The 12,461-nt window shown below is 36.9% G+C and overlaps 2 protein-coding genes across 3 annotated transcripts in view; one reads left to right on the top strand and one right to left on the bottom strand.

Annotated features, from left to right (window-relative positions):
* Positions 1 to 7,906, bottom strand: part of LOC126262373 (calcium channel flower) — a 70,781-nt gene extending 62,875 nt beyond the window's left edge. Inside the window, exons 1-3 of one of the 2 annotated variants that reach the window (XM_049958968.1) lie at positions 7,627 to 7,906; positions 7,423 to 7,543; positions 7,253 to 7,334 (exon numbers count right to left, since the gene is read on the bottom strand). In XM_049958968.1, coding sequence (XP_049814925.1) covers positions 7,253 to 7,334; positions 7,423 to 7,543; positions 7,627 to 7,629 — 206 coding nt within the window. In that variant the 5' untranslated portion in view covers positions 7,630 to 7,906. The remainder of the gene's footprint in view (positions 1 to 7,252; positions 7,335 to 7,422; positions 7,544 to 7,626) is intronic. The other variant, XM_049958967.1, reaches the window with a different exon arrangement.
* Positions 7,907 to 8,232: 326 nt separating this feature from the next.
* The window catches only part of LOC126262372 (kelch-like protein diablo), a 72,857-nt gene continuing 68,628 nt past the window's right edge, over positions 8,233 to 12,461 (top strand). The window contains exons 1-2 of the mRNA XM_049958965.1: positions 8,233 to 8,462; positions 9,083 to 9,324. Of these exons, the coding sequence (XP_049814922.1) occupies positions 9,158 to 9,324 (167 nt within the window). The 5' untranslated portion in view covers positions 8,233 to 8,462; positions 9,083 to 9,157. The remainder of the gene's footprint in view (positions 8,463 to 9,082; positions 9,325 to 12,461) is intronic.

Below are 12,461 nucleotides of genomic sequence, written 5' to 3'. Positions count from 1 at the left end.
AACTCATTTTGAACAATTCGTTACTCAAATTGTAAATGGTTTCGAAAACATACTCAACCCCTTAGGAACAAATAACCCCAAGCAAACAGGAAGCATTATGCCGGGTGCAGGGATCAGTGATCACATGATCATTGTAGCGAGACAGGATACCATAACCCCCAAACCTACAAAAAAAAGAAACACAAAATACAATTATTTAAAAAAGAAGATAAAAATTCTGCTTGGCACCTCACTAAGAGACAGTCACCATTCTTTCTGAACTTACTATGTAAGCATAGTTCAGACGTGGTTTAAATTAAGAGAAATAGTGTTGAAAGCAATGGAGACATTTATAACAAATTAATTAATAATAGACAGAACTGACCACCCATGGCGCACAAAACAGATTAGAACACTGCTGCAGAACATAAGGTCGAAATTTTGCGCAAACTTCAATGCCAGATGCTGATCAAATGTGAAGGATATTAGCACAAAGACACAATCTATGCCTTCATTGTGCGATGTTGATGGCTAGTGTTATTGATGAGTGTGCCACTACAGCAGAGTTACTAAATATAGTTTTCCGAAATTCCTTCACTAATGAAGACAAAGTAAATATTCCAGAATTCAAATCAAGAACTGCTGCGAACATAAGTAGCTTCGAAGTAAGTATCCTCTGTGTAGCAAAGAAACTTTAACCACTTAATAAAGACAAGCTCTCTGGTTCCGACTGTATAGAGTACAGTGATATAATAGCTCTGTACTGTATCGCATGCAACTGCTCGCTCAATGAAAGATCCATACCACAAAGAATGGAAAGTTACGCAGGTCACACCAATGGTTAAGAAAGAAAGGAGTAGTCCAATGAATTATATAGATCTATATCACTGGTGTCTAATTGCAGTAGAATTTTGGAACACATACTAGACTAACATTATGAGTTACTTCAAGGAAAATTATCTGTTGACAGAATCAGCACGGATTCAGAAAACATCATTCTTGTGAAATATAACTAGCTTTTTATTCTCACAAGGTAAGGGTGCTATCAGCACAGTATCTCAAATTGATTCCATATTTCTAAATTTCCAGAGAGCTGTTGATACTGTCTCTCACAAGCAGTTTTTAACCAAATTGCTTGCCCACTGAGTCTGTCAATTGTGCGACTGGATTTCTGATTTCCTATCAAGAAGGTCACAGTAAATAGTAACTGATGGAAAGTAACTGGTAAAACAGAAGTAATATCTGGTGTTCCCTAAGGAAGTGTTATAGGTCCTCTGCTATTCTAATCTATATAAATTATTTACGAGACACTCTGAGCAGCTATATTAGTTTGTTTTCAGATGATGCTGTCATTTACCCTCTAGTAAAGTCATCAGAAGATCAAACCAATTGCAAAACGATTTACACAAGATATCTGGATGGTGCAAAAAGTCGCCACCGACTCTAAATAATGAAAAGTGTGAGGTTGTCTACAAGAACACTAAAAGGAATCCATTAAATTTGGTTACATGATAAATCACACAAATCTAAAGGCTGGCAGTATTACGAAATGGAGAGATTGTCATCCACCATGCAATGGAGATTTTAAGTTGCAGACAGGCACAACAAATCAACTGCTAACAAGGGAGCTTTCAGCCAAAAAAGGTCTTCCTCTAAAGCACACAAGTGCACTCATGCACGTGGGGGGGGGGGAAAGCACAACTCTCTCACACATGACCACCATCTCTGGGTGCCCAGGCCACCTACTTCAGAATAAGGCCTTTTGACTGAAAGCTCACTTGTTAGCAGTCTTTTTTGTTGTGCCTCAACATATGCACTATATGGTGAGCAGCAATCTATCCTTTTCATAATATTGTCATTATTTCACCCTGAATTTTCCATTATTTAATCTAAAGGCTGTCAATTCACCTAAATACCAAGGAATTACAATTACAAATAACTTACATTGGAATGATCACATATAAAATATAGTGGTGAAGGCAAACAAAAGACTGTTTCATTTGCAGAACACTTAGAAGATGCAACAGGTCTACTAAAGAGACTGCCTACACTATGTTTGTCCATCCTCTTCTGGAATATTTCTACATGGATAGGACTGACAGAAGACATCAAAGAAGGGCATTTCAATTGTCATGAGATAGGGGAAAGCGTGTCACGGATGCGATAGGCAATCATTAAAACAAAGGCATCTCCAATGAGAAATGCAGATGTGAGTTATTAATTCCTACCAACCATTTTTTACACATTAGAATAATAGAAATTTTTGTACAGAATAGAGAGAGTTGTCAACAAGAAGTATTCTGAGTTTGTTATCAAATTTTACTTTGCTGCCTGTCAGGCATCTTATATCATTGGGTAAAGGGTCAAAGCATTATACATTTTGTATTGCAGCATTATGCACCCCTTTTCGTGCTAAAGACAACCTTAATTTATACCTCATTTTTCCTGTTGAACTGTAGTGAATTATTTACAACAAACTTCATGAGGAAACAAATATACTGTGAAGCAGTCAGAGTGCCCAAATCGCTAAACAGATGTCTAAAAGATTATCGTGGGTGGGCACCACATATTATTCTTGCAGCACGTTTTTGTGCAATCAAGACTGTTTCTTAGAGATGAGTCACCCCAGAACATTACTCCACATGACATTATTGAATGAAAATATGCAAAATGTGCCAACTTACTGATTTGTCTCCCCAAAATTTGCAATGATTAAGTCCAAATGTGGCAGCACTAAGTTGTTTTTCGAGGTCCAAAATGTGATTCTTCCAATTTAAATTTTGAAGTTTCAACCCTTTTTACTATTTCCTCACCATTTGTTGCACTTATGATTGGTGTTGTATCCCTGGATGTGCAGAACTGAATATGTTGGTCCTTTTTAAAATTGAGGGTGAGACCATTTGCAGAAAACCTGTCAATGATACTTTTAAGAACTTTATCATTTATTCTGTTTCTTTATGCATGCTTGGACTGACTACAACAATAGTGTCATCTGCAAAAAGAACTAATTCTGCTTGTTGTATACTACACAGAAAATCATTTACATATATAAGGAACAGTAGTGGATCTAAGCTTGAAACTTGGGGAACCCCATACGTGATTTATCCCCAGTCAGAATTATGTCCCTGGACTATATTGCTTGAATTACTAAGAACAACTTTCTGCATTCTTTTCGTTAGATAGGACATTATCCATTGGTTGGATACACCATCGACCACATAAAATGTTAATTTATCTAGGAGAATACTGTGATTCACACTGTCAAATGACTTGGAGAGATCGCATAAAATACCAACTGGTGCTAGTTTGTTTAATGTTTGTAAAATCTGGTGAGTGAACCTGTAAGAGGCTTTCTCAGTACAGCAATCCTTCTGAAACCCAATCTGTGATTTGCTAAGAATACTATTGTTGCTAAGGTGAGATATTACTCTAGAACACACAACCTTCTCAAAAATTTTGGAGAATGATGTCAGCAGAGAAACAAGTTGATAATTATTGGCATCTTATCACCTTTTTTTTAAAGAGCAGCCTCTCTGGAAAAGTGTCTTGAGTTAGTGATGTATTATATATTTCAGGTAAGACTGGGCTTATTTCATGGGAACGAATTTTTAGTACTCTATTGGAAACACCAAAACTAGATGAGCTATTTCTGAGAAAATGTATAATTTTCTTCATTTCAAAAGAAGATGGTAATACATTCATATGATTAATAAAATTCAAAGTCAGATTTTCAACATACTGCTGTTATTTTGCTCTTTAACTGTTTGTCCCTATGCTTTGTGCTTTATTTAAGAAATGCTTATTAAATGCAATTGCCACCTGTGACTCATTATTTATAGCCTTTCCATTCAGTTCACTAGTGCCATTGCATTGTTCTGTGACTGGTTGTCATGTGGCTTGTTTCACTACAATCCATACTGCCTTAAGTCTGTTTTCAGAAGTACTGATTTCTGACATTATGTGCATATTCTTTGATTTTTTTAAATAACCTTTCTCAGTACTTTTGAGTATTTTTTGTGCACAAGTACTGCAGGAATTCCTTCTTGTTCTTGCCAAAAGATACATTTCCCTTTCATAAGATACTTGAACCCCTCTAGTGATCCAAATCGTATTAAAATAAGAGTAATCAGAGCTTGCACAGAAAAATTTAAGTGTTTGTCTTTTCCCAGTGATGTTCAAGTGTGAAACAGTAGAGAAATAGTGCGAAAGTGCTTCGCTGAACCCTCTGCCTGGCAGTTAAGTGTGAACTGCAGAGTAGTCATGCAGATGAAGATGTAAGGTACATGATGAGAGTGAATATTGTTTTTGATATAATAACTTTTAATTTATTTGTTGTAATATGTTAATTGATTATTTGGAGACACATCTCATGTCTGTGATGTGAGGTGATGGTGGTATCTGGCAGTGACATGAAAACAAACCAACACAAAGCCTATAGTTTACAATAAAGTACACTGCTGTTAGGGAACCAAACTGTTGTTTCATTTTAGGCATTGAATATGTGAGAGTTGGTCTGTGTCTATTCTCTTGGTCTATAGTCTTCTCATATGTTTAAAGGTGAGATAGAGTCAGGGAGAGTTGTGTTTGTATAGTAGTTTGTGGTAATGTACATCAGGAATACAACACTTAATCCATCTTGAATTATTGTGGTTAGCTTCTGAGCTGAATAATAGATGTATAATTATGTACTCTTAAGTGACTAGGACAGAAATGGCATACCTGATGTGGCAGCACAAATTTATGCAGTAAAAGAAACAATTTTACATTATTACAATTTCGAAAAAAACATAGCACAAAATATTAAAGAAGAGAGATTACTTCGGCCACTAATAAATATCTGATTTCATTAAAAAGAGAAAAGCAAAGTTTGAATATTAATTTTTGTGGCTTTAAATACAACAAGGTTTTAATAATTTCCAGTTAGGTATTCATGATTAAAAAAGTCTTTGGTAAAGAAGCTCACAATATTTATCTTACAGTGAGATCAGGTTCCTTCACATATGCATGGGCAATTTATGAACAAGTTTCCAGCAGAGTGGGTTTAGATTTTTATTAAATTTTATTACGTACAGAAAAGATGAGAGACTAAAATGCAGACATACAACAGTGTCTGGGTCATGTGATGTTGAAACTTCCTGGCAGATTAAAACTGTGTGCCCGACCGAGACTCGAACTCGGGACCTTTGCCTTTTGCGGGCAAGTGCTCCACCCCTGGTAGAGCACTTGCCCGCGAAAGGCAAAGGTCCCGAGTTCGAGTCTCAGTCGGGCACACAGTTTTAATCTGCCAGGAAGTTTCATATCAGCGCACACTCCGCTGCAGAGTGAAAATCTCATTCTGGAAACATGTGATGTTGCTTCACCACTTGAACAATACAGGTCAATTTGTTACCAAAAAACCTTTATTTGGCATTTACATTTGTTGGCTTCACTATCTCACATCCAAATTATCACATTTCAATATCATTGAAACTTTAACTGCACTACAGATTACTTTTGTCAGAGCAACCAAACTGACTGATTTCAGCCAAACACCAGCTGTATGTCCTTATTTTGGTGACTCATCTAAGTTAGGTCAGAGAGGTTCACTAGTGTTAAACTGCAATAACAGGAGCAAAGTCACTTAAAATATTGCAATCAGCATAGTAAGATTGTTGGCACAGTTGCGAAACATATATTTACGAAATAAAAGTAGCCTACACCAAAGGCTAAGGAAAGAAGGAACCAGCAATATATATTAAATCTTCAGGAGTACAGTACTTAGTCTTCATGGTGTATTTCTGTAACTTATATGTGAGAGAGCACATGTGTAATGTAGTCTTGCTATGTGAAGCAGTTACTTACTGACTAAATCCACAAAGCTTAATTCCCTGGGCATGTTGAGTTTATGTTGTGCTGCATTAAAATAAAATAATCAAAAGAAAACAAAAATCTGGAATGAAATAACAATATGAATTATGATAGATTAGTGCTCACCACACAGGAGGCAGCACTGAGCAGCAGACCAGCACATTTAAAGCTACACTGTTAAATATTATTCAGCTATTGGACAAAACCCTCCAACAGATGGACACACACACACACACACACACACACACACACACACACACACACACACACACTCTCTCTCTCTCTCTCTCTCTCTCTCTCTCTCTCTCTGAATGTTAGTGCAGATCTCTGATTTGACTCACGGAAGAAAATCATGGAAACTCTGCAAAACCTGAATTGGCAGACACTTTAAGACAAAGGCCAACTATCCTACAAATGCCTATTTATAGTTTTGAGAACCAGTATGAAGTGAGGAATTTAGAAATATACAACAACTCACTCCTCCCTCCCAATAAATTGCTCCTGCAGAGACCATGTAGACAAGATTAGTCTAATTACAGATCACACAGGCATTTATGCACTCATTCCTACCAAACTTCATAAATGAGTTGCACAAGAACAATGTAACATGTGACACAAAGGGAAGAATACATGGCGCACACTTATTGGGACCTGTAGAGACCTGGACATCTACCGTCAGAAATAAGTTACACATTTGAGAAAAGCAGCAGTCACAAAATACCACTGATGACTGTAAAGGCAATAATGATTGTCAAAAATATCTTCTATACTCCATTCTTCTATGCTACAAGGAACAAATTTTGCTGCTAGCAGAAAAGCTGCTACAGTGACAAATAGTATGAAATCGGGCTATGTACGATGACAATGCAAAGAGAGTTTTCCAGCCCTCAGATCTAGAGTAACAAATAACTAAAAGTGGCGTGGACTTTATTTAAAATATTTGTTACTTATATTAGAACCCCACTTGGGCACTACGGCAACGCAAACAAAACAGCTGAGATGTTCATTTTGTGTCTTGGGAAATACTATGAAACGTATGAATCCCGTGAAATTTCTCTGTTTGTATTATTGCGGGAACTGCTGTTATCCATTTTATATTAATTTCAATCTAATCACATTAAGTTTTCAATAGGCATTATGTTTAAAACAACATGAAATCTGAATGGTAGCATAAAATTATCATATACATATGTCTGAACCAAACTCCCACAAACAAGTGATGAGACCAGAAAACCAGTCACCTCTGATTAACTTCTCGTAGCTGAGATACACGATAATGTAAAATTTCGTAAAAGACATCCTTGGCAAAGGCAAACATGATGTTTTTCAGAAAATAATCAAATATGCCTACATGAACTACAATTTATAGTTACAATACGGTGTATGACTATTAACTACAAGCTGAAGAAAAGTACTGCTGACTTACATTTGCCACATTCCACCAATAAGGCAGTCAACTTGGCCAATTACAATGCCAACACAGTTCCAGACACCCAGCCCAATGGCAACTGTAAAGAAAATTACACACCAAAAACTTGTTATATTTGGTACGCCGTACTTCTGTCAATGTGCTTCTATATAGTATAACAATAGTACCTAAACTGCCCACGGTTCCTAATCCACGGCCTGCATATTTCATCCACCACGGGATGTCATCTTTAGCTACAGGATCTTGACCTGGTCTCTGCATTAGGGCACCAATTTTTTCTGCAAAAGACTGAAAGAAGGATAAGAATTACTGAAAGGTCTGCCAAGTAATCACGTTCTCTCTAAACACCGAATACAATACATCACACGGACCATCTCTCAGCGCTGTAATATAGTCAGTTACAGCGGAGCAGATGATACGGTCAAACAATTGCCAAGCGACGAAGCGAAATACAGAGGCTTAGACACGTATTACTCCTCAGTTGACGTTTCCATATAACAAGCTTGTACTTGATATTACTTGCTTCAGTGTTTAATATTTTAATGAGTCAGAAAAAGGCTGTTAATTGATGGTATTTTAAAAATATATGACAAATACTATACTATCTGTCATATGACACAACTCGCAAATCAAAGATCACGCCTTATCACACGTACTTCAAACCCCGCATAGGCAAGTCAATATCACGAGATCTTCTGATACGCAACGACAAGCAAGACGAAAAACAAAGTAGCTAATATCTAACAATAGGCTTATTTTATTCCGCTTAAGAACCGGCTAGGACGATTGCAAGAGTTTAATAAAAATGAAGTATATTTTGGTCTCGAGGACAGATAATCAACAACAGAATCTTAGGAAAGGTAATACGTAGGAGAGAAGAAGGAAGGGTCTAATATGATACAGAATTAGTCTCTTTTCACAAGTTGAAATTATTTTGTGGGAGGAGTTACGTCTTTGGGATATGCATATCGAAATAGCAAAGATAATAGAATATGTGCAAGATTCGTACGAAAGGGTCAACAAATCAGAGGTGGTACTGGTGCTAGTTTATTTGGATTGAGACGAAAATAAATTAATATGTCACTTAACCAGTTATTAAAATGCACGGCATCACAATTCTTGTAGTCCCTGTAACAAGCGATAGTGCTTGTTATATTTCAGTGGTGGAGCATAATTTTGAGAAGCAGTAAAAACTCACGTATCAAAGGTGAGTTAAATTATCCCCCACTGAATCAACAGATGTAATTCTTCCTTTTAAATATAACTATAAATATAATTGGCACCTCCGAATTGTTTGCAAATGGTCATAAGATATTACTGGAGAGTCTTGTCAGACTGTAAATGTTAGACTGGAATCAACATCCGGTAACTATGTCACTTATTTTTATTGTTATATTTTTGTTGACAACACATTGACGGTAACTATGGTCGGAATGACTACAGATTCATCTTTTTATTCACCCTTTGTCAAGCTAAACACTGAAACAGAGAGAAAACTTTTCATTTGCAATGATCGTGTGCAACTGTTGTCAGTTGCCAGTACTAGGAAACGATTAGACTTGCGAAACAGTAACGGTAAGTTGGGTGTCAATAGATTCTCGTATTGGTAGCAACAGTAATATAAGCACATGACAGAATCACAAAATCAAACCACATGTGCAGGCCCTAGTTATTTCTATAATAAAGTGAATAATGCCAATGTAGTATTAAGTAATTAATGTAATTACTTTGAATTGACATTTTGTTTAGGGTTGTATTTAAGGGCAAATTAAATTTGCCTTATTGAATGTTGACACCACAAAAAATCTCTGTGTGTTGGTGTTGTAGATTGACTCTGCGTGGGATTGGGCTGCCCAGCCGCCCTTGCGCCTCCATCTAGCCCAACAAGCTCGCAGCAGCAGGATGGGTGAAATGGTGATAGGAGAACGTCCACCATCTCCTGCTCGCTTAGCACATACTTCGGAAAAACATCCAAGAGTTACTCTGACGGAGTTAAATGTACTGCGAAGGCACCGTGAACTCTGTGATGTGGTTCTCAATGTTGGCACCCGAAAGATCTTTGCTCACAGGTTAGTAGTACTTTACAGTAAGGTTGAAAATGTTATTTCTTACTAAAACAGTTAATTCTTTGATGCTTCATGTCTTGCTAGGAAGGTAATGATGGACTGTTTCCTCATTAATTTATTATATGTTGTTCTCCGGGCAATAGCAGGGAAAGTTCCAGTTTTCTAAGTGACATACAGGATTACAAATTCAAAGCAGCAGCATTTGTCTGTTTTATTAGTTTGTGAAGAATTAATGGTTTGAGAATGGTTGGGTAAACTTACATATTGGATCCCCCCTCAATCTTGGTTGTAGTGACCGATTGATTTGTAGCACGTATTGAGGTGTAGGTTAGGTTTAAGGTGACAATTTGGTCATGAGTTAGCGAAGCCAAGAAATGTGAAAGCAGAAAATTGGGTTGTAGTAATAAATTGGCTGGAAGCGAAGCCTAGGCTGATGTTGACATCCAAATGGTAAAAGAAATAGGATGATGATAAATTATTCAACTTTGGGGACTGTAACTGAGAAACAGTTTTTTTCAATACACCGTACCACAACAAGAAAAGTGGCTCTGGTTAATGTATTTAAACGGAATCAGGCTATTCCATAAAATTTTGACAGTTATTATTGCTGTTTTCTAGTGAGGTGGGAGAACCAATTATTTATGTCGTATCCTCATACTATATTACAAGGGGTAGTCTGAAGTTTTAATTATCACCTGAAAAAATACAAAGCAACCATGAAACTTGACAAGTGTGTTAGTCCTTTTCTACATATTCAGCCGTCACTATGACAGACTTTGCCAGTGGTGATTGATTCATCAGATACCCTGATTGTTGATGTCTCCGTTGTGATTATTCAGGAAATGTTCCACATCAAAAATCACATCACTGCCCCATAAATGCCTGCTACACAATGATTTTTTTCTTCTGTGGAAAGAGGAAGAGGTCAGTGGATGCCATTTTGGGTAAATACAGAGGATGGGGAGGAAAAATTTGATAGTCCAAAGAATCCGAGTGTGTGAATGTGTCCTGTGCAGAATGAGCAGGGGCATTGAGATATAGTGGAAATGCCTCCTTGGACAACTTCTGACCCTACTTTGTTTTGACAACCTCCGGTTACCTCAACAGGATATTTCAATAATATGCTCCTGTGGCAGTTTGCCACTGAAAAGCATAGTGTGTTAGCAACGCACCGTGTCAGTACCCCCCACCACCACCACCACCAAAAAAGAGTCAGCAATACTTTCCTGATGATTAAAAGAAGACGGCATGTTTCACTTTTACTCTACTTATTTTATTGATTGACAATTAGTTTCTGCCTTCTGGGCCATTCTCAAATGTTGGCATTAGAAAAATGGGCCATATGTGATGAAATGGCAGCTGTCAAACCAACAGGAAAGCATATGTAAACCAAAGTGAATAGACCACACAAATTTAGAGACATAATAATACAGAAAGCACCATTTTTGTGCTGCATAAAATCACTTTATAATGGCATGAAAAGCAGCTAAACAAGTTGTGAAACAATGAAAAATACAGCAGAAGTGGAAAATGACACCATGGTTTATTAAATTTTTAGCTCTGGCTCCCACTATGAGGAAAATTACCCGATGATGGTTGGGTCTTTGCTTTTTTTTGCACTGATAGTCACACATTCCCACTGGTTGCTATACTCCTTTTCTTGGGGTTGTAGCGATATACCACACACACACTCATGATGATTACGCAGTTATGAAAGTCTGGATTGGCTTGACACAGGTGCTGCCTTGATCTAGTCGGCTTTTTGAATGGGTTTTCACAATTACGGCCAACCCAATGGGTGGCACCTACGTATGATAGATGGCACAGTAGTACAAGATTTAAATGTGTATCCGGACTGCAGGCTGGCACCTGCAAACAAGCAAAAAATTGTTTATGTACTTTATTTCTTCAGATGGTAATTAAAAATTTAACCTCCCCTCATATGCAACTCTTTCTATGATGTTAGTGCCACCCAGTAGATTCTTGATGCTTATACTTTCCTCAGTATGTGTGCTTAGGGATGCCATCTTGGAAGAAACCATGGGCTTAGACAACTTTTCAATCGTGTGGAATGAAGGAAATGCTAACAGTTTACTACAAGATTTATCATTAATGTAATCAATTTGTTGTACCCTTAATTTCGAAACATACCGGAATTTAGTTTTAATATTATGTTAACACAATAATAAAAAAGAAAGTCTCCTCTTCTTCATTCTTATTTGTAATGTATGGATTTTCTATTTAAACTTGAACTGAATTTATAATGTATATTTACAAGCAATAATCAGTTCAAAGTTCAGATAAAAGAGAGAGAGAGAGAGAGAGAGAGAGAGAGAGAGAATCATGAATAAAATGTTCAACAGTGACATGATCACTGTCTTGTGTTTTTGTTTGCATGTTTTGTGTTGCTCTTTACTACTTTCAGTAGTCCTTCACTGTGCCCCTCTCTTTCAGAAAATACAATAGTTACCTACAATGAGAAAAAATACGTTTCATTGAACTTCTCTTTTCACAAAGACCAAGGACATCACATTTCTTTCTTCTGCCTGCTAGTTCATCATCATACTGAAGATTCTTTCAGCAAATGATTTACTAATAGGAATTGAAAATATGTATCATTTAAGCCTAAGCAGTTGGAAATAGGAGAGGGGGTCCAAGCTTAAAGAAATCTATTCAGTTCTGGCCATCTGCTTTACTTCTATCAAGTCTAACATATGCACTCTGCAAATCACAGAATTAATTATATAGCTGACCTTCATCCAGCCTGAGATTCAATTTATTGGTAAAGAAACATACTGCTAATGCAGATGGAAAAACTTCTTGTTGATTGAACACATTGTTCTCAGAAAACCCATAGTTTCGGCACAAATAATCAAAGCAACATGCCAAAAAACATTGTGCAATATTTTCAAAACTCAGCCTCTTCGATTTCACTATTACTTCCAGAATTTCATGAATTTTCTTTCCTAAGAACATGTCTTGCTTCCCACTTTCTAGCTTGCACTTAAGGTCTTTTATTATTTGTCCCAGTTCAACAGATGTAACTTACCCATTTTCCAGTTCTCTAACAGCAGTTTCAATCAGTGTCAAAATATCCTGCAGAAAACATAGACAACAGTCATGAAGTGAATGGTCAGTTT

The sequence above is a fragment of the Schistocerca nitens genome, chromosome 6 (assembly GCF_023898315.1).
Source record: "Schistocerca nitens isolate TAMUIC-IGC-003100 chromosome 6, iqSchNite1.1, whole genome shotgun sequence".
NCBI classification, from domain to species: Eukaryota; Metazoa; Arthropoda; class Insecta; order Orthoptera; family Acrididae; genus Schistocerca; species Schistocerca nitens.
This window is presented reverse-complemented; position numbering and strand designations above follow the sequence as displayed.